The sequence below is a fragment of the Trichosurus vulpecula genome, chromosome 1, assembly GCF_011100635.1.
Source record: "Trichosurus vulpecula isolate mTriVul1 chromosome 1, mTriVul1.pri, whole genome shotgun sequence".
Lineage (NCBI taxonomy): Eukaryota > Metazoa > Chordata > Mammalia > Diprotodontia > Phalangeridae > Trichosurus > Trichosurus vulpecula.
The window spans coordinates 83,641,981-83,667,541 of NC_050573.1; the positions used below are offsets into that span (position 1 = coordinate 83,641,981).

The 25,561-nt window shown below is 40.7% G+C and overlaps 1 protein-coding gene and 1 long non-coding RNA gene across 2 annotated transcripts in view; both read left to right on the plus strand.

Annotated features, from left to right (window-relative positions):
• Positions 1-25,561, plus strand: part of LOC118833748 (zinc finger protein 850-like) — a 54,249-nt gene that overhangs the window by 10,469 nt on the left and 18,219 nt on the right. Inside the window, 1 exon segment of the mRNA XM_036741143.1 lies at positions 24,348-24,851. Within this exon segment, the coding sequence (XP_036597038.1) occupies positions 24,348-24,851 (504 nt within the window).
• On the plus strand, positions 20,846-24,149 carry LOC118833593. Its single transcript, XR_005009324.1, has 3 exons — positions 20,846-21,027; positions 21,646-21,759; positions 23,883-24,149. It is a non-coding gene; the product is annotated as an uncharacterized LOC118833593 (long non-coding RNA).

Below are 25,561 nucleotides of genomic sequence, written 5' to 3' on the forward strand. Positions count from 1 at the left end.
TCTCACAAATAGTGTTCTCAGTCACATCACCTGCTAACTGCTTCTCATTGATACACACGAGAAGCAACTTTCAGCATCTTCTAGAACACGCGGCCGTTGCTTTGATATTGCCGTGCCTCCTTTCGCTGCATCTACTGCCTTTATTTCATCTTTCTTCTTCAAAATGGTGCAGATTGTAGATGCAGACCAGTTATAAAAGCGTGAAAGGTTGGTCGCACGCACACCACAATCATGCTTCTCAGTGACTTGTTTTTGCATTTCCAATGTAATGGTCTTCTTCTTTCCACCTTCCACCTCCATTGGGGCCGTTGTGTACAAATATTGTTGTAAATCACAGTCACTACCGTACACTTTTATGAAAAGCACTACCATATGTATGGAAACACACGTGAACATAGTTGTAATAGTGCTGTTAAGAGCGAACAATGCTGCCTTCCTGAAGGGTCAATGCTGAATGAGGCTGATTAGGCGGTATACCAACCGAGGTTGCTTTGACATATGAAAGCAAAAAAAAAAACCCAAAACATTGCCCTAGTTGAATGTCACCCCTTCGTGAGGTGTTCAAGTCCAAACATGATGTTCGTACTGTGAATTTTTGTTCGTCCTGCAAGACAAATTTTGCGAAAAATTTTTCCTTGTCCAGCGAAGCATATGTAAACCAGGTTACTAGTAAACCAAGGTTCTACTGTACATATATATAAAAATAAAATCTATACACTTTCAAAGGTAACATTCATCTGTTTCCTTGTAAATTTCCTTTTGTTCTGCATATTTAAAAAATATTTTAGTGGCCTTCTTTTTGGGCATCAATATTGTTAACTTCCTCCTCATTCCTCCCCCCCCTTCAAAAACTGAGATAAAGGAAAAAAAAGCTATTGTAACAAATAAGCACAATTAAGCAAAACACAGTGGCTTTGTCCAAAACTACGTCTCTGCCTGCACCTCTTTGTCAGCTAGGTAATACGCTTCCATAGATCCTCTGGAGACATGATTGGTTATTGCGTTGATTGGAATCCTTAAGTCTTTCAAGTTGTATTCTTTACATTGTTGCTCTTATATAAATCATTCTCCTGGTTCTTACTTCACCCTGATTCAGTTCATACTACCCAGGAGTCTCTGAAATTGTTTCTTTTGGCATTTTCTATGGGACAATAATTTTTCATTACATTCATATATCACAGTTGCTTCAGCTTTTCACTTATCTGAGAGGCAGATTAAGGTACTTTATTAGATTCTAGTTTTTGTTTTTATTCCCCTTTAGAATCAGGAAGTTTTTTTTGCTTACCACCCTTTCCTCCTCGGTATTGTCTTTCCTTATAACCACCTCCCCTTCCTATCCCTGATTGTTTCCCTGTTCAGTTTGATGGATTTTGCCGTTTGTGACTATATTTTATTTTTAGTCACCCATTATCCATTTCATATAAGTGATTTTCATCTGATTTGCATGGCTTATACCCTTCTTCCATGTTTTTCTATGCTCTTCTCATGCACCCCAATTATGAGAAATAGCAAATTCTCTCCTTTTTACACTAGTGTATTCCTTTTGTTTTCTTTTTTCTTTCCTTTATTGATTCCTTCAGAACAGAATTAATCCAGTCAAAAACCTTGATTTTTCATATTTAACTCTCTCATTACTCTTTGCAGACATTAAAGTTCTAAAGGAATATGTTTCTTCTTCCCCTATTAAAATGTTAGTACTGCATCTTCATACTGTGCTAAGAGCTCAAATAAATTCTCTAGGTTTCTCTTTGCTGCTGTGTTTGTAGTTTGAAGTTTCTACTTGTCTTGATATTTTCATCATGAATGCTTGAAAGTCTTCTGTACCTTTAAAGACCATTTTTCCCCCTGAAGAATTATACTTAGCTTTGCAGGATGTTATTGTTGGTCTTAAGCTTATATCATTTGCCTTTTGGAATATCATATTCCAGTATCTCTTCTCACTTATAAACGAAACTTCCAGGTCTTGTGTGAGCCTTACTATCTTTCTATGGCACTTTGTGGTTTTCTAGGATCCATGGCCATAACAATCTCTTGTTCCCAGGTGCTAGGTATGAGTTCTGTGGTTCCAAGCATCTCTACCACAACCCCATCCGTGTAGACTGTGAGGGCCAGTGTCACCTGTTTAGATTATAAAGGTCAGCATCCTGTGAGATGGAGTGCAAGTGTAAAGCAAGTGGGCACTGGTCAGTGAGTGGGGAATCTTATGGTTGAAATGCACAGGCTAGGATGCTGTGTGTGCCTTGATTGGCCCCCATCAAGCCTTGGGGGTAATCTGTGTTTGCCTCAACTGGCCCCCATTGAGGCTTAAGGGGATTTAGCAGAATGCACAAGTTGTGCCTGTCTTAATTGGCCCCATCCAGACATGGGGGAGTTGCCCCACCCCTTCTCACCCACACCTGTGAGAAAGGTGATTAGGGAATGCTGTAGGAGTTGGTGCTCAGTAACCCTTGTGAGAAGGTTAGATAGAATAAAGTCTGTATTGTTTAATTGTTAACCCCTTTGAAGCTGTCTTTCCTTTATAAATGCAGATCAAAGAACCTGTGCTAGCAGGCCATCCTAGGTGTTCTAGGGTGCTTGCTGATACATACTTGAACACATTTGTTTCTGGATACTTAAGCAGTATGTTTCTTTTACATGGGAGTTCTGGATTTTGTCTATGGCATTCCTGAAACTTTTCCTTTTTGGGTTCTTTTGAGGAGATGATTGGTGGATTCTTTCTATCTTCACTTTTGCTCTCTGGTTCTAATAGATCAGGATAATTTTTCTTTTATCATTTCTTTGAAGTGTAGTGTACTGACTTTTAAAAAAATCATGGTCTTCACATTTTCTTCTAGTTTTTTTCTATTTTTTGACTTTTTTAAAAAAACATTTAATATATTTAGTTTTCAGCATTGATTTTCACAAGAGTTTGAATTACAAATTTTCTCCCCATTTCTACCCTCCCGCCCACTCCAACATGGCATATATTCTGGTTGCCCCATTCCCCAGTCAGCCCTCCCTTCTGTTGCCCCACTCCCCTCAAATCGCCTCATACCTTTTTCCCTTCCTTGTAGGGCAAGATAAATTTCTACACCCCATTGCCTGTGTATCTTATTTCCTAGTTGCATGCAAAAACTTTTTTTTTGTTTGTTTTTGAACATATGTTTTTTAAAACTTTGAGTTCCAAATTCTCTCCCTTCTTCCCTCCCTATCCACCCTCCCTACGAAGGCAAGCAGTTCAGCCTAGGCCACATGTGTATCATTATGTAAAACCCTTCAACAATACCCATGTTGTGAAAGACTAACCATATATTGCTCCTTCCTAACCTATCCCCCTTTACTCAATTTTCTCCCTTGACCCTGTCCATTTTCAAAAGGGTTTGTTTTTGATTACCTCCTGCCCCTATCTGCCCTCCGTTCTATCATCCCCCCTTTTTTATCTTCTTCCTCCTCCTTTCCTGTGGGGTAAGATACCCAGGTGAGCGTGTATGGTATTCCCTCCTCAGGTCAAATCCAATGATAGCAAGATTCACTCATTCCCCCTTACCTGCCCCCTCTTCCCTTCCTACAGAACTGCTTTTTCTTGCCACTTTTATGAGAGATAATTTACCCCATTCTATCTCTCCCTTTCTCCCTCTCAGTATATTCCTCTCTCATCCCTTAATTTGATTTTATTTTTTTAGATATCATCCCTTCATATTCAACTCACCCTGTGCCCTCTGTCGATACATATATATACATACACATACACACATATATATAATATATACATACATACACATAATACACATACACATATACATGCATACACACACATATATATATACACACATACTCATGTATATATATACACACACATATATATATTTTATATATATATCTATATATTTATAGATATATAGATATATATATGCATATTCCCTTCAGCTACCCTAAAACTGAGGTCTCATCAATCAGACACATCATCTTTCCAAGCAGGAATGTAAACAAAACAGTTCAATTTTAGTAAGTCCCTTGGGATTTCTCTTTTTTGTTTACCTTTTCATGCTTTTCTTGATTCTTGTGTTTGAAAGTCAAGTTTTCTGTTCAGCTCTGGTCTTTTCACTGAGAAAGCTTGAAAGTCCTCTATTTCATTGAAAGTCCATATTTTGCCTTGGAGCATGATACTCAGCTTTGCTGGGTAGGTGATTCTTGGTTTTAATCCTAGCTCCATTGACCTCCGGAATATTGTATTCCAAGCCCTTCAATCCCTTAAGGTAGAAGCTGCTAGATCCTGTGTTATTCTGATTGTGTTTCCACAATACTCCAATTGTTTCTTTCTGGCTGCTTGCAGTATTTTCTCCTTGATCTGGGAGCTCTGGAATTTGGCAACAATATTCCTAGGAGTTTTCTTTTTGGGATCTATTTGAGGAGGTGATCTGTGGATTCTTTCAATTTCTATTTTGCCCTGTGGCTCTAGAATATGAGGGCAGTTCTCCTTGATAATTTCTTGAAAGATGATATCTAGGATCTTCTTTTGATCATGTCTTTCAGGTAGTCCAATAATTTTTAAATTATCTCTCCTGGATCTATTTTCTAGGTCAGTGGTTTTTCCAATGAGATATTTGACATTGTCTTCCACTTTTTCATTCCTTTGGTTCTGTTTTGTAATATCTTGATTTCTCATAAAGTCACTAGCTTCTACTTGCTCCAATCTAATTTTTAAGGTAGCATTTTCTTCAGTAGTCTTTTGGACCTCCTTTTCCATTTGGCTAATTCTGCCTTTCAAGGCATTCTTCTCCTCATTGGCTTTTTGGAGCTCTTTTGCCATTTGAGTTAGTCTATTTTTTAAGGTGTTGTTTTCTTCAGTATATTTTTCAGTATTTTTGGGGGTCTCCTTTAGCAAGTCATTGACTTGTTTTTCATGGTTTTCTCGCATCCTTCTCATTTCTCTTCCCAATTTTTCTTCTACTTCTCTAACTTGCTTTTCCAAATCCTTTTTGAGCTCTTCCATAGCCTGAGACCAGTTTATGTTTTTCTTGGAGGCTTTTGATGTAGGCTCTTTGACTTTGTTGACTTCTTCTGGCTGAATGCGTGTTTTTCCTGCCTGGCCATGTTCCCAGCCAACTTACTTGACCCTAGAGTTTTTTGTCAGGGTGTGACTGCTTGAAGAGTAGAGAGTACTTTGTTCCAAGCTTGAGGGGATGCGCTGTTGTTTTCAGAGCTATTTCTATACAGCCGGCTCTGCAACACCAGCACTCCTCCTTCCCCAAGAGCCGCTAACCTGGACCTGATGAAAATCTTAAGCAGGCTCTGCACTCCTCTGATCCGCCACTTAATTTCTCCCACCAGGTGGGCCTGGAGCCGGAAGCAACTGCAGCTTTAGTTCTGTAGCTGCAGCACCTTTGCTGCCCTGGGGCAGTGGCCGAACTGCAAACTCTTTCCACTCTGTCCCAGCAGCTTTTCCCACTAACCTTCTCTGTTGTCTTTGGTGTTTGTGGGTTGAGAAGTCTGGTAACTGCCACAGATCACTGATTCAGGGCGCTAGAGCTTGTTCTGCCTGGCTCCTAGTCTGGTTGGTCCTGCCGCCGCCCAAGCTGAGCTCCGCTCCCCTCCGCTCCCAGCTGCGTGCACAATAGACCTCAGCCAGCGACCATCCAGGTTGTCCTGGGCTGGAACCCTGTCTCCCTCTGCTATTTTGTGGGTTCTGCAGTTCTAGAATTTGTTCAGAGCCATTTTTTATAGGTTTTTGGAGGGACCTAGTAGGGAGCTCATGCAAGTCCCTGCTTTCTGGCTGCCATCTTGGCTGCACCCCCCTTTTGACTTTATTTTAATATTTCTTGCTGTCCTATGAAGTCACTGAATATTGTTTGCTGTATTTTAATTTTCATGGAATCTGTTACTTCAGTGAGATTTTTCATCTGTTTATTCTTGTTCCAATTCTTTCACCCAGAGCTTTTATGTCATTCTTTATTCTCATTTCTTCTAGGTATTCATGTAATTCTTGTGGAAAACCCATTTTTTTTTTCCCATTTGAGTCTTAGCTTGTAGCTGTTACAGAATTACGCTCTTCTTTTTGGGGATCTCAAGATTTACAATCATTATTTATTCTAGTAGCTTTCTTTTTTGGTTTACTCATTCCTCCAGCTTTAGTACCTTAATTGAGACCTTGTGCTAGGGCCAGGGCCTCTTCCCCCCATTCTGTGCTTTTGGGTGGGGTTTGGGCCCCTGCTTTCCCTACTTGGTCTTGTCCTCCTGTCTTCCCTGGCTTTCTTCAAATTTCGGCTAAAATCCTCCCCTTCTGCAAGATGCCTTTCTTGATCCTCCTGAATTATGAGTTCCTTCTTTCTGAAATTAGCTCCAATTTAGCCTGTACTTATCCTGTTTATACGTTGTTGTTTCTTGTTGTTTCTCCAAAGTATTGTGAAGTCTTTGAGGCCAGGGACTGTTTTTTGCCCTTTTTTGCATCCTCAGTGGTTATTAAAATGCCTGGCATATAGTAGGTGTTTAAGAAATGTTTGTTGATTTGTCTTGTCATGGATCATTTGGGTTCCTGCACTGACCTCCACCTTCCAGGGTTATGCCCCCTAGATTTTTGTGCTTCACAGGACTTAGATCATCAGGGCTTTCAATGGAGACTCAGTACCTGAAAGTACTTGGGCGTAGGGTGTTGTGGGCTTCCGTTTGCAGGACTTTCAAAGCCCCTACTTTGGGGCTCTCTTGAGGGAGGCCTCTGCTCTTGTTCCCTCTAGACATAGAGCTTTACAGGCTACATGTGTTTTTGGCTTATTTCTGATTGCATTGGTAGGCTGGGTTTGTTTGCCTACACTGATACTGTCTTTGGCCCACTTTATTATTGCCCCTAGGTTTCTAACTGAATTTTTTATGCTGCTCTGTGGTGGAAGAGGTCACTTGTTATAGTTTCACATTGGATTTCTTAATCATTATTTGGTCTCGTAGAAATTTCAGATTTTTCCTGGAGTGGATATATGGGAGCTGAACTGTCTGCTTCCCATTTAGACAGCCATCTTGGCTACGTCTCCACCTGAGGTCCCACTGGCACCTCAAACTCAAGTTGTCCAAAAGAGCACTTGCTGTGGTTTTCTCTAAACCGGCTCCTGTGCCATGTTCATTAGCTTAAGCTTACCTTTGACTTTTTTCCTTTTCCATCACCTCTGTGTGGCAAAGTAGTACAGCTCTGAGGATTCTGCGATTAACTTTTCTCTTGTATCTATTTCTGTTGCTCTGTGTTAAATGTGCATCTTTGGAACATCTCCTGTAAATTTTAGATGTGCTAAAAGATGCTGTAGGTATTACATTTACCAGAGGGCTAGGCAGTGATGATTTTGCCTTATCCTTTAGTGTCTAAACACAGCATGGCCCCAAGTGTGGCAGCAGCTCTATCATTATAAAGAATCAGATAGATACAAAGAATATGCAGTATCAGGCTGTTTAGCTTGATGACTTTTAGTGTCCCTTGTAAGGGCTAGGAATTGCTATGGCATTTGTCAAGGAGTGTTTTTTATGTCAAAAAAAGTCAATCAGCAATTCTTATATGACTTCTGTGTGCCAGGCACTGTGCTAGGTGCTGGGGAATATAAGTACAAAGACACAATCCCTACTCACAAGGAATCCACATTCTAATGGTGGGAACAAGTACATATAAAATAGAATAGAATATGATATGATATATATCACAAATTAACAAATATAAAAATATATGAAATGTAGTTAAATACAAGGTAGTTTGAAAGTGAGAGCACTAGTGGTTGGAGGAATCAGAGAAGGTGTCATGCATTAGATGGTAGCTGAACAGCATCTTAAAGAAAGTAAGAGAATTGTAGGAATTGAGTGAACCACACTGACTTTATCTTGTGACTCAGTTCTAAACCTGGCTCAGTTCTCTTTCTGTTCAGTTATGGGACTGATCCAGTTTCTGTCTTGTGAGAAAACTTTGTCGCATTGTGTAAACCTAGCCTTGTGTGTCTGGGAAGCTGGACCACCTCTACCTGCTGCTTAGAGACCCTTAACTAACCTCCTAGGTTATGCTGAACAGTAACCCAAGCAGATTCAAAGATTGATGCAAAGAGTTTTCTCACAATCATACATCTCAGGCAGTCCATATATCTTATCTGAAAACCAGCCCCATACCAATCAATCAGTTATTGTTTCTATGTTAGCTTGGGACACCTCTTTTTTCTGATTTTAGTGAATTGTACCTGTTTGCTTACCCCCTCCCAACTTAGAAAGTCCCTAATCTTTCCTCCATTTGGGAATCAGATTACCCCATTTTGTATCCCAGTTGTTTTCTTTTAATTAATTAGTCTTACTTGATTAGTTGCTTTTAGTACATAAAAATCTGTCTCATTCTGTATTCACGGTCTTTGAACTGACTGGGGAGTCCATTGACCCATTTATTATGTCTATTTTGCTCATAAATCACATAACTCAGATTGTTTCCTCGGAAGACAGGGACTATGAGACAGTCATAAGGAGGGTATACATTCCAGGCATGTGGGATGGTTAGTGTTATGCCAAAAGCAAGTAAGACATGCCACAGAGTACAAGTTTTAAATGGAGAATTTATTAGCCAGCGACCATTCGTGGTTCCACCCAAATCAAAATGGCCCCGGGTTGGGGTACAGAAGCAGTTTATATAGAAAATACAGGGTACAGAGGTTAATTATCTCTTGGAACTTACAGGCCAGGTCACAGGGTGGGGGGTGGCACAGGGATAGATCAAGGATTTTGACAGGTTATCATTAAGTGGGACAATCTTACTGGCATTCCTTGGTGGAGTCACGGAGCCCCAGGGACATTTGCTAAATGCCAAAAGGTCTGAGTCCATTCTTTATTTTGTAAACTGGGGTTTTCTCAGGGGTCTCCTTAGCAATAACTGATTTTCCAGTACCACATTCCCCACTTCTCTTTATGGAGCTATTCAAACCTTTGAAAGAGGAACGACCTGATGGGGCGTAGCAATAAAATGAGGGGGCCAACTAAAATGCTAAGCAGTGTGGTGAGCCTGGGGAAGGCATGCATTTTGATAGTAACAATAAAGGGCAAGGCTCAGGCAGAGATTCTGGCCCAATGATAATGCAAGGCCCATGGCCCCAGGGGAAGGCCAGATTTAGTTGGAAGACTCAAGGAGAGCCCAAGGAGCCTCCCGGGGACTGCACCTCAGATTCAAGGGGGTTGCCAGAGACTGTGCCCTCATCATATTCCCTCAAACAAATAGGACCCAAATTCTTTTGGGGTCAGGGACGAAGGTCTCAGCTTCTAAAACGCCTTCCTGCTGGCAAGGGGCGTAGAGCTGTCCCTGTCTTGATAGGTTCAGTTCAGGGGCTACACAGTCTGAGCAAAGAAGCTCAGGTCCTGGATTTTCTTCCAGTTACTCATTAATTCAGGCTCTGGGTCTGGTTGAAATTAAAAATGATGCAAAATGGTATAAAATGTTCCACATTTCCCCCTTTTGGTCAAAGGCAAACTGAACGTTTCGCCTGAAGACCAATTAAGGTATGGAAAAACCTCTATCTTCCTCGGGGGTGAAGTTCTAAAAATCCTTATCTAGGTGGAGTCAGGTTTTTCCCTTTTCTGTGTTTGGACATCCCCAGGGATGGGCAGAAATTGTCTAAAAATACTAAAAATTACTCAGAAAGGGAAAAAGCAGGTCCTTGCTCAGGTTCTGGTCTGGACCCTGTGAGAAAGCTGTCTGTGTCTCATGCTGTCCCCTTCAGGCTCTTTGGAACTGTAGCGCAAGGTCTCCTATGGACTCAGATGTCCACCCGGGAGCAGGGGCAGTCCTCAGATGCGACACACACATAATTTGGTGATTGAGAGAAAAAAAGTGCAACATAGGTCCCAGCCACGCAGGGCTAAGTTCAAACAAATACAATAAATGGTTCAATATCCCAGCCACACAGGGCTGAGTTCAAACAATTACAATAAAGTTTTTCCCATAATTCACAAAGCTGCACAATTACATTGAGTCAGGTACAGACCAGACTACTTAGATGGTGCACAATAGAGGGGGAGATTTTGCATGTCACATGTTTTACATTTACACATTAGATAACCAAGAAAACTTAAACATGAACCATACAAAGTAATGCAGTCATTATTAACAATGCTGACTAACATTAAATTCCTCGTATCCCAGTAGCACGGTACATATAACATCATAAATTTTTTAGCCATGCCATGTCTCTTTGATGGCATTTACAAATAATTCAGAAGACATTCTTAACAAAGCTAAAAATGTTTCTAATTTAACTCCAGCAATTAATTGCACAATTTGTATACGAAGTAACTTTAAATTACAGTTACATATTCACAATGTCCATTCAAAGCAGCACTTTTAAATCTCAGATGCCTGATTGTAGTTATCAGGTCCCTTGATAGTGAAAGAGAGTTCTGCTTTTCTGGTTCAGATCTAGAAATTCTCAGACAATTCTAACTTAATATAACTTCAGATACTTTACAAAGGAGATATATTTTCACTTGTACCACTATCTTATACAATTTTCTTGTGCTAGCATCCAAATTTAAGATCTTATTACCAAAACACACTTATCAGCCCAAATTTCCAGAATTGATAAATTTTGGAGCCAATCATACACATCTGTATATAATTCTTAGGGGAATCAATCTGATCCTATTGCCTTTTTCCAAAATTCGCTATCCCCTTTCCTTTTATTAGACATTGATCACATTACATCTTTGCCTTATTGCTTTGTCTAATCATTTCCCCCTTTTGGAGGATGTTATCTCTATATTATTTCAGTGTTTTATTTGGCCATGAACATAGGTTAAAATTGTAAGCTATTCATACCTGTATCCTACTATAATAACTCAGAGATATTTCAATATTCATCTATTACCTAACAGATTTAGCATAGTGCTTACAAAACTTCTTGATAATATTAATGTGCTATGAAAGAAAAGAGGGGCAATGTCATGTATCTTAACAGAAGGAAAGAACTTCCTTAGCTCTGTTTGATTCCAGGCATGAGTCATATCTGATAGTCAATCATATAGTCACCAGGTGCTGAAAGCAGGGCTTGGGAGTAACCAGGTGGGGACTTTCCTTTTCAGAAAGGAAATAGCAGAATTGGGAAATAGAGTCAGGAAGATCCTACCTAGGCCGTGTGCAAGGTCATCTTCAAAACGTTTCCCAGGCACAGACATCCACCTTTAAAGTTCTCAGCTTGTAATGCCTGCCATACTACTACTGGCTTCATGTGACCTGTTCCTGTAATCAGAGCTTAAAACAATATTAAGTTGTAGTCCCATAATATCTTAAATAGCAAATAAATATCCTTCAGATAAGACTGTCCAAATTTCATTGAGCTAATAGTTATCAAATCAAGTTACATAACTTTTTCCATCTTCTAAATACTTCCTCACACTCTTTCCCAACTTACTTAAACCATCTGAAACTAGCATTCTCAGGACAGGAGAGGCTTAGCTAACTCGCATTTGACCCCAGACTTTCTTATCTGCCTTTCGTATTTTCCCTCAAACCTTAATTTACCTTTCCAAATCTTTCAAACCCATTACTCAGTCTTCCTTTACATTTCAACCATAAGACAAAACAACTCATAAGTTAGTATTTTTTACTGTCATAGCTGTGTATACTGGAATCCCACTCCAGCTTCTTAAACAAAGAGGAGAGGTTAATGACTGACCTCAACAGGTTGATGGATTTGTGTTCCGTGTGACCTCATTGTGGAGGAAAGGGACATTTATTAAAGAGATCTGCCATCCCATCTCCCCCTGAGGGTGGGTTCTTCTCCATCAGATGGCAGACTTCATTAATAAAACTACCAAACCAAACCCATCTCAAGTCTTAGTCTAATCTTATCAGTTCTGTTGACTTTAAGAAGCCAGGTTTGGAGGCTTCTGACCACTACCGTTTTCTTATTTTCATTAAAACTCAAATCCCCGTAATTGCTGCTCCTCCCCCTTCCTTTCCTTCTGACAGGTGGGCTAGGGTAAAATTCTTTCTTCTTATCTAAACTAAGGGCGGGGAGGAGTAAGGAATGCAGGCTGCCATTTCGAACCTCCTTACAAGATTTTACAGAACATTTTTCAAAAGTATTTTCCCTTCTTTAAAACAGTTTAAAATTTTATCCTGATGTTAAAAGGAATACTCACTAAACCTTTCTGACGAGAATTATTTAGAAGGTTTTAAAATGATAGACATCTCCTTCTCTTTCCCTAAAGCAAATTAACCCTTAAACACTGGAATTCATTAACTAAGTTGTTGGAAAATGTCCTCATTCTCAAATATTGCACAGAATTCCTAGATAATACATAGTTCCCTAGTCAAAAAGGTGTTGTAATGTAGAGGACACTTAATTTCTATAATTACATACCCAATTAAATTTACCTTATCACAATAACAGAGTTTACGAGGACCTTAAAACTTTTCATAGGAATTCCTCTACACAGAAAGCTTTACACAAGATTGATAAGAATTCAGGACTAGATGGTTTACAACCTCAATTTCTTAATTAAGTACAATTCTTAATCTAACAACATCCAGATTATAAGAGGAATTATTTTCTAACAGCATAGGTGGTGCAATGTTAACCAATTTGCATAATATAACAAATTTAGAAATATAAGTACACCACAAGCAATTATCATGTATTTAAAACTTGAAACAGAATCTAATTAATTACCAATCTAGTGATCATAACTGAGTTGGATAAGCAAATCAAATCTGATTCATAACCACTAGTGGTAATATTTTAATTTCTAAGGCCCAATACTTAGCATTGTAAAGGATTATTACCTATAAAACCACATTTTAACAGTTCACAATGTATCCTGAATTGACAGAGATTACAAGAGGACCCAAAAAGGCCTTTGTATAAATACTTGTTTTATGGCAAAGACAATTTCAATTGAACTTTCAGACAAAACTTGGAAGTCATAATTTCTTAGGTTATAGCAATTGTCCAACTTCTTAACCTAATGCAACTTGAACAAAATTTATACTATAGAAATGTCATAATGCCCTAAACATTATTATGTATGTAAAATTTGAACTACTCATTTCTGTCTAAGTAAATACATTTCTAAACCAAATATGACAGTTTAAAATTATCAAATTTTCATCACATCCTTTAAAAGCACCCAGTTCACATATATCAAACTCAGATTAAAATCACATGATGGTCTTCTCAAATTACACAATCTAAGAGAATTTTAGAAATACAATATAATTTTAGAAATACAGAAACAAATTTCAGATGACATCAATTGCATTTCCAGATTATCACATGTAGGAATTGTTGATCCTGTTACTTCTATATTAATACATTAATATATAAATACATGCATAACATATTAATACATTAATATCTTTAATACACTTTATTTATTTAGCTGTATATTCTTTAGCACCCACTACCTTTGGCGCAAGTATTAGGAATATTTGCCTGGCCATGAATGAACTTATAAAAGAAAAGAAAAACTATTTGCACTCCTCTTTCTCCAAGCTTCATCTTATGCATACTGGCAATTAACAAAATGCCTAAAAGGATTTTTGAGGTGGAAGGGGTGCGGGTGATGAGGGCACAGTCTCTGGGAACCCCTTGAAGCCTTGAACTCTCCTTGAATCTTCCCACTTGATCTAGCCTTGGCCTGAGGCTATAACCATTAAGCCCAAATGCCTACCTTGCCCAGTCCTCTATTGCCCAGCTATTTCCCACCCTTAATCCAGTTTCCCATCCTTAATCCTGATCAAAATATCTATACCCTAGCTCTGTAACCCTAGCCATTTATGGTCTGTCATTTCCATATAGCCTTCAGCTATTTCCCCCACCCTGGAGTCTGACCTCATCCCAGTCCCTCCAAGCTCCTCCTTAGACTCCTCCTTAAGTCCCTCCCTAGATCCCTCCTCTGGTCACCCCACACCACCCCTCAATCCCTCCCACAACCTTTGTGTATATAATCTCCATCTTGCCTCCTTGAAGGTGGTCAGATCCAATCTAGCTCAGGCCCGCTTTCCTTACAGGCATTGCAAGGGGTGGGATGTCTTGGGGCAGGCCTATTTGGCTAACTCTTAATAAACTGTATCTTTTCCCTTGGCTGAGACAGCTTGAGTCGAATTCTTTTGGCAGAACCCGGTGTGTCGGTACTTTGGGGTGTCGAGCACCTCTCACCCCAAACCCTCATCACGGGCACTTCTCTTCAAAAAAGACTTTTGGACTCTTAAGAAAGATAAGAGGGAGTGGTCCTTAAGAGCACATGGGTTTGCAACTCCCTCACTCATTCTTTATACCAAGCTAAAATATTTCTGTTTCCCCTTCAGCCTGCTCCCTCTGATAAAGGGAAAAATCCCTTTCAGTTTTCTAAGCGCTCCTCCCTAGGTGGGGCCTGGCAGCCCCTTGAGGGCAAAGGAGCCTACCTTTCCAAGCACTGACTAATCAGCCCTATTTCCCAATCAGGTTACAAGTTTCTTTTAGCTTCAGCTCCCCATAGTCTTTCAATGTGAAGGATGGGGGAAGGGTGTGCCCAGGAGCACATGGCAGCTAAGAGTAGCACATGGACTCCTGGCTAGCCAAAAAGGATGGGCTACAAAGGTACCTGGGGCACAGGACTGACTGTCAGTCTGTGAATTTCTGTCCTTCTCCTTTTGCCCGGTGGGGAAGGGTAATTTAAGTTTTCCCTACAGTTCTCCTGCATTCTCTTCTAATCTGATCTGGGAGGAGAGTAGTTTGTTTTAACTGCTCTAACTTTTACTGCAGCCCTGGCTCGGTCAAAGACAGGACAACAATAGTGAAAGATCTCAATGATTGTAATTCAAGCAAACTTCACCTTTTGCTCGCTCCTTAAAAACCTTTTGCACTTAAATCTAAGGAGGAAGATTCCCTCCTAACTTTGGGGACAAAGACAAACATGAGGTCCAACTGAAAACCTTTTACCAGACTCTGTATTTACAGATAAAGAGAGGTTTTTAGCCAGAAGGCGTTCATTGGAAGGAGGTGTTTCACCAAGAGTAAGCTCCTGGAATGAATTTACAGTTTCAGGAGTTCTTTCTCCCAAAATTCAACTAACCAGTTTACAAACTTTTTAACAATTAAAAGCCAGAATTTCCCGAAATTTTAGCCCTATTTCCTTCGTAATTCCAAGTTGACCAGCCAAGGAATCACGAGGAAAAGAGTTTGTTTCTCTATTTGCAGCCTGAAATCTCTGGCTGCCTGCGTTTCAAAATTTTTTTCTTTTTTTTTTTACCAAAATATAGACATTTCACATTTTTTGGACACAGACACACGGACATAGACAAATTCAAAACATACAGAACAGAAAACCAACAGTGTGGGTCAAAAATTGAAGGCTAAACCAAGTCCCCTCAGAGGAAAGAAAATAAACCAGATTTCCTCCTCAGGGAGAAAGGCCCCCAATCCCTCTCACACCCAAATACAGAAGAGAAAACCAACAGTGTGGGTGAAATTGCAGGCTAAGCAGAGTCCCCTCAGAGGAAAGAAAAATAAACCAGATTTCCTGCTTAGGGAGAAAGGCCCCCAATCTTCCCACACCCCAACAGGGAGAAGAGGCATCCCATGCTTCCCCCCACTCTGCACACATCCCTGTGTCCAGGTTGTAGTGTTGACAGAGACCAGAAGGCTAGCCCAGAACAGAAACCTTACCTCTAGAGGTCTGAAAACCAGAATTCTCCATAGGCTGAAAAGGGACAAGTCAACAAAGAGCCCATTCTCCGAGACCATCACCCCACATCAGAGTCCTAGGAAAAGAAATCCCCAGGAGCCGGCCCTCTGAAGTGAGAAGGTGGATTGGGGGCAGAGACTCTCTCCTGAGGTCTGAAATCCTGTGTGTGTCTCCAGGGCAGTAACATGAAATACCACCTTATCTCGCTGGGGCCTCCAAAATGTTATACCAAAAGCGAGTAAGACACGCCACAGAGTATAAGTTTTAAATGATGAATTTATTAGCCAGCAACCATTCGGGGTTCTACCCAAATCACAATGGCCCCGGGTTGGGGTAAAGAAGCAGTTTATATAGAAAAGACAGGGTACAGAGGTTAATTATCTCTTGGAACTTAAGGCCAGGTCACTGGGTGGGGGGTGGCACTGGGACAGATCAAGGATTTTGACAGGTTATCATTAAGTGGGATAATCTTATTGACATTCCTTGGTGGAGTCATGGAGCCCCAGGGACATTTGCTAAATGCCAAAAGGTCTGAGTCCATTCTTTATTTTGCAAACTGGGGTTTTCTCAGGGGTCTCCTTAGCAATAACTGATTTTCTAGTACCACATTGTACAAAGGCAGAGATAGAAGATGGAGTTTCCTAAGTGAGAAACAGAAGGCTAGTTTAGCTGAATGAAAAAGTACAGGCTAAGGGAGAGTCTAAAGATGTTGGAAAGATGGGTTGGGACCAGGTTGTGAAGAACTTTGAAGGGAGCAGGCAGCCCCAAGATGCATTAGTAGGGAAGCCTCAGACTAGGGGCTAGCCTCACTCATAATTGTTATGTCTTCCCTCAGCTCTGCCTGCTCCCCAGGTGCCTGCCTTTCACCCCGAAGGAATGAGCCCAGGAGACCAGGCAACGGCAGCTGTTTTCCCAATGACAGTCAGGTGTCAGGTGAGCTGCCATTTCTGAGGTCCCATTCCTGCTACCCTAATATGACCTCATTTTTACCCAAGCCTGAAGCTTTTCTACATAGGAAACACCATACAGGGCTTTGAGCTGCCATATCCATATTTCCAGGAGCCTGGGCCCCTCTGCTTAGATGAGAGAGTTCATGTTAATATCTGTTTAGTTTCCTGGGCCTTCCCATTCACAATTCTCCTCCTCTGATAGGTCTAGAGACCATACAAATCAACTGGTAGAAGCCTAATCTCTTCATAGTGTAACCACCTCCTTTGGATGACTGTATCTGTCCTCAGCCATGTTAGTAAAGGAGCCCAAAGGTTCTTAACTTTGGCTCTATGAGCTTGTTTTTAAAAAAACTTTTGATAACTATTTCATTGTAATTGGTTTCATTTATAATGCTGTGTATTTTGTTTTATATGTTTAAGATTATTGTTTTGAGAAGGGGTCTGTAGACCTCACCAGACTGTCAAAGGGATGCATGTCATGAAAAAGAATTAAGACCCCCTGGTCCTGGCCCTGTTCCAGGAGATCTTATACCTTTAACTCAAAGCCCAGGCAGTTAGGAGCCATTAGAATCACACTGAAAGACCCTATATCCCCAGATGGGTATGAGGATCTAGGACAACCCAGCTGTGGTTCCTTAGACCTGGGCCGGAAGCAACTGCAGCTGTAATTCTGTAGCTGCCCCACCTCTGCTGCCCTGGGGCTGTAGCCAAACCCTGGATCTCCTTCTACTCCCTCCTTCCACTCCCGCAGCTTTTCCCGCTAACCTTCTCTGTTGTCTTTGGTGTTTGTGGGTTTAGAAGTCTGGTAACTGCTGCAGCTCACTGATTCAGGGCACTAGGGCACGCTCCACCTGGCTTCTGGTCTGGTTGGTCCGTGCTGCTCACGCTGGGCTCTGCTCTGCTCCGCTCCACTCTGCTCCCAGGTCCGTGTGGGATAGACCTCACCCAGAGACCATCCAGGCTGTCCCGGGCTGGAGCCCTGCTTCTCTCTGCTGTTTTGTGGGTTCTGCAGTTCTAGAACTGGTTCAGAGCCATTTTTTATAGGTTTTTGAAGGAACTCAGTGGGGAGCTCACGCTAGTCCCTGCTTTCCAGACGCCATCTTCCTCCCTCAGACTCTTAATAGCTGGACAAAACATTTAATCTCCCTGGACTTTAGTTTCCTCATCAGTAAACTGAGGGAGCTGGACTCAGTGAACTCTGAGCCCCTTCCAGCTCTAAATCCATGATCCTGTGATCCCTGAATTTAGATTCACATCCTGGCTCTCAGATTTATGCTACTTTTGTGGCCTTGGGCAAGTTATTTAATCTCTCTGGGCCTCAGTTTCCTCATCTGCAAATATGGGAGTTGGACTTGTTACCATCCATGACCCTAGGTATAAAATATAAGCAGTTTTTCTGTACAAGTAAATGAGCAATATTTAAGGTATGGATGATTAAAGATCTGATGCTAAAGAGTACAAGTTGGTGAGCTGGCATTTGCCAGAATGTATTTAGTGGAATATAAATTCCTTGAAGTCAGGACGATTTCATCTTGTCTTTGTATCCCCAGCACAGAACACAGGACCTTGTACGTAATGGATATTTCATAAATGCTTGTTGAATTGAATACTGTCTGGAGACCAGGGTCCTTATTTTCCTGTCTCCCTTAGTGCTGAGCACAATGTTATGTACAAAGTAGGCACTTAATAAAACAGCCTTTCTGTTCATGCTCTCTCTTTAAAAAATTTTTTTGATAGTTCTTTTTTGATACAATTGATTTCCTTTGCAATCATGTGTTTTTATTTTATGCCTTTAAATATATTATTCTGCGGGTGTCCATGGCCTTCACCAGACTGCCAAAGGGGTCCATGACACAGACAAAAATTAAGAATGCCTGCTCTGAGTCAAGAAAAATTGGGAAGGAACTTATGAAAGCTCTTAGTATAAGATCACTTTCCACCTAAATCAAGTAAAAATGAAGACCAGATTTTATAGCAAGAAATCATAAGAGAATCTTGGAAATCTTTGCTGAATACAAGAAAAAGATAGGTCAGATTCAACAGTCTGAAACTGTGAAAGTAAGAATTGAGGGAATTATTCTCTCTAGTATTCTGACAGAAGAATACATGTTAAATCTTTCTAAGGACATAGCCACCTTCCTATCTTTGGCTGAGAAAGGAGTTTGGAGGTGTGGAGCTAGAGACAAGTCATTTGCCACATTCCATGCTGCTTCTCCTCTTTCTGACTTTTTCCTTTAGACTTTCAAAAATTATGCACAACATTTTGATGTATAGTTTTCAAGTTCTCAAATCCACAAACTCTTTAACTCCCTAATCAGAGACATATATGAGGCATTTTTTGTGTCATTGACATCGTTGGGGTATATGCCTACTAATGGAATCTCTGACTAGAAATAATTTAATTCAGTCACTGTTTTTGCATAATTCCAGATTGTTTTAACACCAATTCACTAGCAGTGCATTAGTGTGCTTGTGTTTCTACAACTTTTCACAATGTTATCTTGGAGAATGTGGCCTTATTTGCATTGCTTTTATTCTCATTGACAATGCTAGTTTAATTCAGATGCTGATCCTCAGCTTGTCCATTCAGTTTCCTTCCTTCACTGAATTATTGTTCAAAGTATAATTTTTTGGTTATCTTTCAGAATGGAGTAATGTGCTAATAAAGAGGCAATTTTTTCTTTTCAAAATGTTTTCAAACAAAATCTGCAGTCTATCTAAATCTGTAATTCTTTGAGTACATGATCAGTCTCTCCAGGGTGCCATGTTATATCACACTGTTTAGTTAGAGTTTTCTTGCTAGTGATCTCCTCAGCTCGCATGGGGTCAATTGTCATCTGTATGCAGACATACAATTCTATTTATCTAGTCCTAACCTCTCTCCTGACTTCCACTCTCCTGTTTTGAACTGGATGTCCCGTAGACACTCTCATTTCCCACCTCCCACATATCCAATCTGTGGCCAAGTCCTGTCATTTCTAACCTTCACATCTCTCATTTACAACTTCTTCTGTCCTCTGATGCGGCTGCCACCCTAGTGCAAGTCCTTATCACCCCAGTCCTGGGACTATCGAAGTAATAACCTTCTGCTTGTTCTCTCCATCCACTCAGCTACTGAAGTACACATCTGATAAGCTTACTGTTCTTTTCATAGATCTCTAGCAATCCCCTTTTACCTCAGGATCAGATTTGAACCCCTTTGTTTGGAATCTTGTGCCTTTCACAGCCTGGCCCCTTCCCACCTCGCTAGTCTTAAACTCTACTCCCTTCCATGTGTTCTACAGTCCAACAACACTGGCCTTGCTGTTCCTTGCACAGGACACTTGTACCTTTTCACTGTCTGTCCCTCATCATGCCTCCTGGCTCCTCCAGCTTCCTTCTGGTCTCAGCGCAAATCCTACTTTCTTCTACAAAAGACCTTTCCCTGTCCCCTTTCTGAAACTGCCTTCAATCTACATTGTATCTGTCTTGTTTGTTGGGGCAGCTAGGTAGTGAAGTAAATAGAGCACACGGCCTACAATCAGAAAGACTCATCTTCATGAGTTCAAATCTGGCCTCAGACACTTTCTAGCTGTGTGACATTGGGCAAGTCATTAACCCTGTTTGACTCAGTTTCCTTATCTGTAAAATGAGCTGCAGAAGGAAATGATGAGCCACTCCAGTATCTTTGCCAAGAAAACTCCAAATGCAGTCATGAAGTTTTGGACGTGACTGAAAAATGATTGAACGATGATCTTGTTTGTATGTAGTTGTTTGTAAGTTGTCTTCCTCATTAGGATGTGAATTTCTCATTAGGATGTGAAGGGCCTCAGCATTTAGAACAGGGGTAGGCATAGTATGGGCTTAATAAATACTTGTTGATTGACTAACTGACAGAGCACTTGGACCTAGGTTCAAATCCTGTTCTCAGACACATATGGCCTTGGGCAATACATTTAATTCTTCAGTTTCTCAGTTTCTTCTCCTGTAAAATGAGGGGATTGGAATTCTGAGGCCCTTTCTAGCTCTAAATCTATGATCTATGAAAACATAAATTAGACAGCTAGATTATTGTCTCACTTTAGTTTAGACTGTATATTCAAATTCAGACACATGGTGGTACCTACCCAAATTCTCAGTATAATATCTAGTGAGAATGAAGTGCTAGCCTTATAAGTCTAAATCTGTTTAGTGAAAATAAATATCATTTATCAGCACACTGCTCTGCTTCCCCTTGTACCATCCCTTTCCAGAGGTTACCAACTCTGCTGATTTTCACCGAAGGATGGAGGAGTGAGATTATCCTTGGAGCAACAGAGTTTACTATTTCAGGAGGCCCTGACCTTCGAGGATGTGGCTGTGTATTTCACGAGGAAGGAATGGAAACATCTGAACTCTTGCCAGAAGGACCTCTACAGGAACGTGATGCTGGAGAATAATGGGAATATGACATTATTGAGTAAGGACTTGCTTCAAAATCTTCCTTCTTCCCCCAACAGCCTTCCGCCCTCCTCTTAGGTTATATTTCTGGGACTTCTGAAGTGCTTTGATGAGCTATGCCTCATGGATAAGAGCTTTCTCATCTCTTTTGGACCCAGAGATAAGTTATTCCTCTTCTGTGTCCTCAGGTGACTGATCTGATCCCAGCAAAGAGATAAATGGACAATTTCCTTAGGTCTCTCAAAGGCAGACCCTTCCCCACTCTCTGATTTCCTATAGGAGATTCCACCATGTTCTATGTAAATTATCCTAGGTTTTCAGTGATAACCGCCCTTTTAATGAGAGGTTGTTTTTTTCTTCATTTGTGTGGTCCTATGAGGGAGGGACCAGATAAATAAATTGTCCTGGGCTAAGTTCCTCAACTCTTGTACTTAAGTATTTTAGTTCCTGTTTACCTCTCTGGAGGATGTTCCCTTCAGAGCCCTACCCATTCCCATCTGCCTTCTAGTTTGGCCTCTCTGGATATTCCTTACCTTCCTGCATACTTTCTACATGCATAGGGGTCAGCATTGAGCCCTAAGGTAGTTTTGAATTCTCAGAATAAACCATCATATCTTCTTTCTTTGCCTATGAGCAGAATTCCCAGTCCCTAAACCTGAGCTGATCTCCCAGCTGGAGCGAGGGGAAGAACCATGGGTCCTGGATCTACAAGGAACTGAGGACCAAGATACCCCAAAAGGCTTTAACTCAGGTAGAGAATAGGTACCGGGATCTATAGTATCTACATTAACCTTAGGCAGAGGGCTTTGCTGTAGAAGAGGGTTTTAAATGAGAACAAGGGTCACTGTACTGAAATAGCTTTGGATAGCAGTGCTTGAGGCAGCAGAAAGCAGACAGGCATGAAGGAAAGAATGAGGGAAATGAGAATGTCCAGGGGACCCCAGGATAGGGCTAGGAATCAGAGTCAAGATGTTGGGCAATGAAATGCCACTATAGGTATCTGTGAGAAGGAGTGGATTAAAGCCAGCCATAACTGGGGAAGGGTTATTCCAGAAATCACTGTGGACACAGCTGGTTAGAAAGATGTATGATCTCATAAAATGGGTCATAATAATTCAGAAAGATGATACACACAGTGATTTGATATTTCTTAAGAGACATATGAGTTTTCAGAATTATTGCTGGAGGAAATGCCAGAGGGAAAGGGGTAGATGAAGGTGATGTTTTTGAGAGAGCCGACAGGATTTGGTAACTCATTCACTGAACAAAGTAGCTATTCAGAATTTGATGGGAGAGGGTATGGGAGGATGATAAACAAGCATCTCATTGCCATTTTAAATATGAGCTGATGGTGAAATGTATCATCCAAGGTGTCTTGGACAAAGATAAGCAATTAAACTGATCTCTGGGATATTTGCTAGATGTAGAGAGACATAACTGTACTCATAACAATAACTCATGTTCACATAAGATTGAGTTCTTCATAACACTCCTGTAAGGAGAGGTAGGGAGGGGTTATTAACGCCATTTTATGGATGAGGAAACTGAGACTCAGAGAGGCTAACCTTCAGAAATGTAGCAGAGCTAAAATTTGAACTCAGGTCTTACAAGTTTATGCCAGTGTTCTTTCCATACCACTGCAGTGCTACCTTCATCTCAGCAGGAATAACATTTTGTGGGCTTATGATTTGTAGTGAAAAGAGTAAGGGACTGAGATTAGGGAATTTGGGGTATATGGAGGGAGTGGCCCTGAAGGGCTCATCATTAGAGGAAAGGTCATTGGATTTGGAGTCAGAGGGCCTGGATTTGAATCCTGATTCTGCTCTTTACTCTCTCGGTGAACTTGGCCAAGCCCCTTTACCTCTCTAGTCTCAGTTTGCTCATCTGTAAAATGGGGGAGTTGGATTAGACCATGGATGTGGAACCTGCAGCCTTGAGGCCACATGTGGCCCCGTAGGACCTCAGGTGCAGCCCTTTGACTGAACAAATCTAGAGACCAGAAGGAAGGACAGCAGATTTAAGCTTAATTTCTGGAAAAGCTTCTTAACTATTAGAGTAACCCAGAAGTGGAATAGGCTGCCTCAGGAGGCAGTTAGTTCCTTTCCACTGGAGATTTTCAAGTGGAGGCTGTATGAATGCTTGTTGGAGATGTTGCAGAACAGGTTCTGGAATGAGTTAGCATAGACAGCTTCTGAGCTCCTTTGTACCTTTGAGATTCTGTGATTCTGGCATGATTCTTAGAGATTGTGCCACAGAAAAGGTAGTTATCAGGAATATCTGGAAAAGGATATTGGGAGGAAAGAAAAGGACTGCTGTCTCTATGGTTCTCCTCACATAACTTCTATTGGAATATTCCTTAATAGCCTAGTGATGTGAGTACCCTTGAGCCTGGCCTAGAGACGTATGCTTTTCCTTGCTTTTGGAATCTTACTCCATGTTCCACCTTCAAGAACTGCTTTGCTTTAAGCAGTTTAATCTACCTACACAGCCATTCTTCTCACTACTTTACTGAATCCTATACACCTACCCCTTCAATCCACTCTCCATCCTGATATACACCATAGCACCCTTTCTCTCTTCCAGAAAGTTTCTGTCTCTGTCCTTATCATCATCTTCATTCTTTTTTCTCCTCATTTTCACCTTTTCTAGCACTGTGTTCATTTGGTCAAACATCTCACTCCCTCGCCTAACTAACCTTGTCATAGCTCACCTACTTCTGGTGTGAGCTGCTCCTTTTCATAGTGGAGTAGAAATAATAATATTATTATTTTCTAGGTTATGCTCCTCATGAGTGGTTATTAAAACCATCTAGTTAGGAATTAATTTCAGTGATAATGTTTCTGTTAATTTTTCTTTTCTGTTTTAATATTTTAGATTCTGAAATAAAGACTGAGAATAAACAGTCTAATGAAAAAGAGGAAATTTTAGAAGATGAACAATCCCATGAAACAATCTTAGGAATTTTCCTAGGGAATGTTCTTCAGGAACCTGATTTTGGAGAAGATTGGGAATCTGAGAGACAGCTACAGAGACAGAGAAACTGTATAGAGATTTCAAAGAAATCCTTTTCCCGGAAGAGAGATTGGAAGGTGAGAATGACTCACAAAAGCCCTCCTATAGGAGAACAGCCCCAAGAATGTAAGGAATTTGAGAGAAATTAAACTTTGTTATACAGAAAAGCAATATTATACAAGACAGAACCTATAGATGTGATTCCTGTGGGAAAAGCTTTATATACAACTCTGATCTTATCCAACATCAGAAAATTCATACTGGAGAAAAACCTTATGTATGTGATAAATGTGGGAAAAACTTTGGTCATAGCTCACAGCTCCTTAGACATCAGAGAACTCACACTGGAGAAAAACCTTATAAATGTAATAAATGTTCCAAAGGCTTCAGTAGGAACTCAAACCTTATTCAGCATCTGAGAACTCACACTGGAGAGAAACCCTATGAATGTAATGACTGTGGAAAAGGCTTTAATTGCAGCTCACATCTTGCTCAGCACCAGAGGATCCATACAGGAGAGAAACCTTATAGATGTCATGAATGTGGGAAAGGCTTCAGTTCGAGCTCCCATCTTACCCAGCATCAAAGGATCCATACAGGTGAGAAACCCTATGGATGTGAGGAATGTGGCAAAGCCTTCAGTCAGAGCTCACACCTTATTCTACACCAGAGAATTCATACTGGAGAGAAACCCTATGAATGTAGCGAATGTGGGAAAGGCTTCATTTGTAGTTCACATCTTGCTCAACATCAGAGAATTCATACTGGAGAGAAACCTTATGGTTGTGAAGAATGTGGTAAAACTTTTTGCTTGAATTCATGACTTACTCAGCATCAGAGAACTCACAGTACTGGAGAGAAACTCTATAAATGTAATGAATGTGGCAAAGCCTTCAGTCAGAGCTCACACCTTATTCAGCATCAGAGAATCCATACAGGAGAGAAACTCTATGGGTGTGTTCAGTGTGGGAAAGTCTTCAGTCGGAGCTCAAACCTTATTCAGCACCAGACAACTCACGCTAGACAGAAACCCTATAAAGGTCAGCACTGTGGAAAAACTGTTAGGCCTCTCATCTTAAAACCTATCAGGGAGTTCACACAAAAAAATTTATAGTAATAGAAAAACTTGAGCCATACTGACTGAAAATGTTGTCAGAGCTCACTCTACTCACCATGAAAGAAGCAGCATGAGGTGGTGGAGAGAGTTGGACTTGCAGGCAGAAAAGACCCAGGTTCAGGTCCCACCTGTGAGATGTGCTAGTTCTATAACCATGGGATTTCTCTGACCCTCTTTCATCATTCTTCACATGGGAGCATTATTACCATTAGTACTTACTAAACAAGGCTTTTGTGAGGATCCCATGATATAAGGTTATGTAAGGTGTTTGGCAAACCTTAAAGCACTCTAGAAATGTCTGTTAATGTTATTATTACAAGCAAATTAATTGATTCATGGAATCTGATTTATGGCACTTTAGAGGTCACCTGGTCCAGCCCCTTCATTTCACACATAAAACAATGTGAATATAGCAAATACAGGC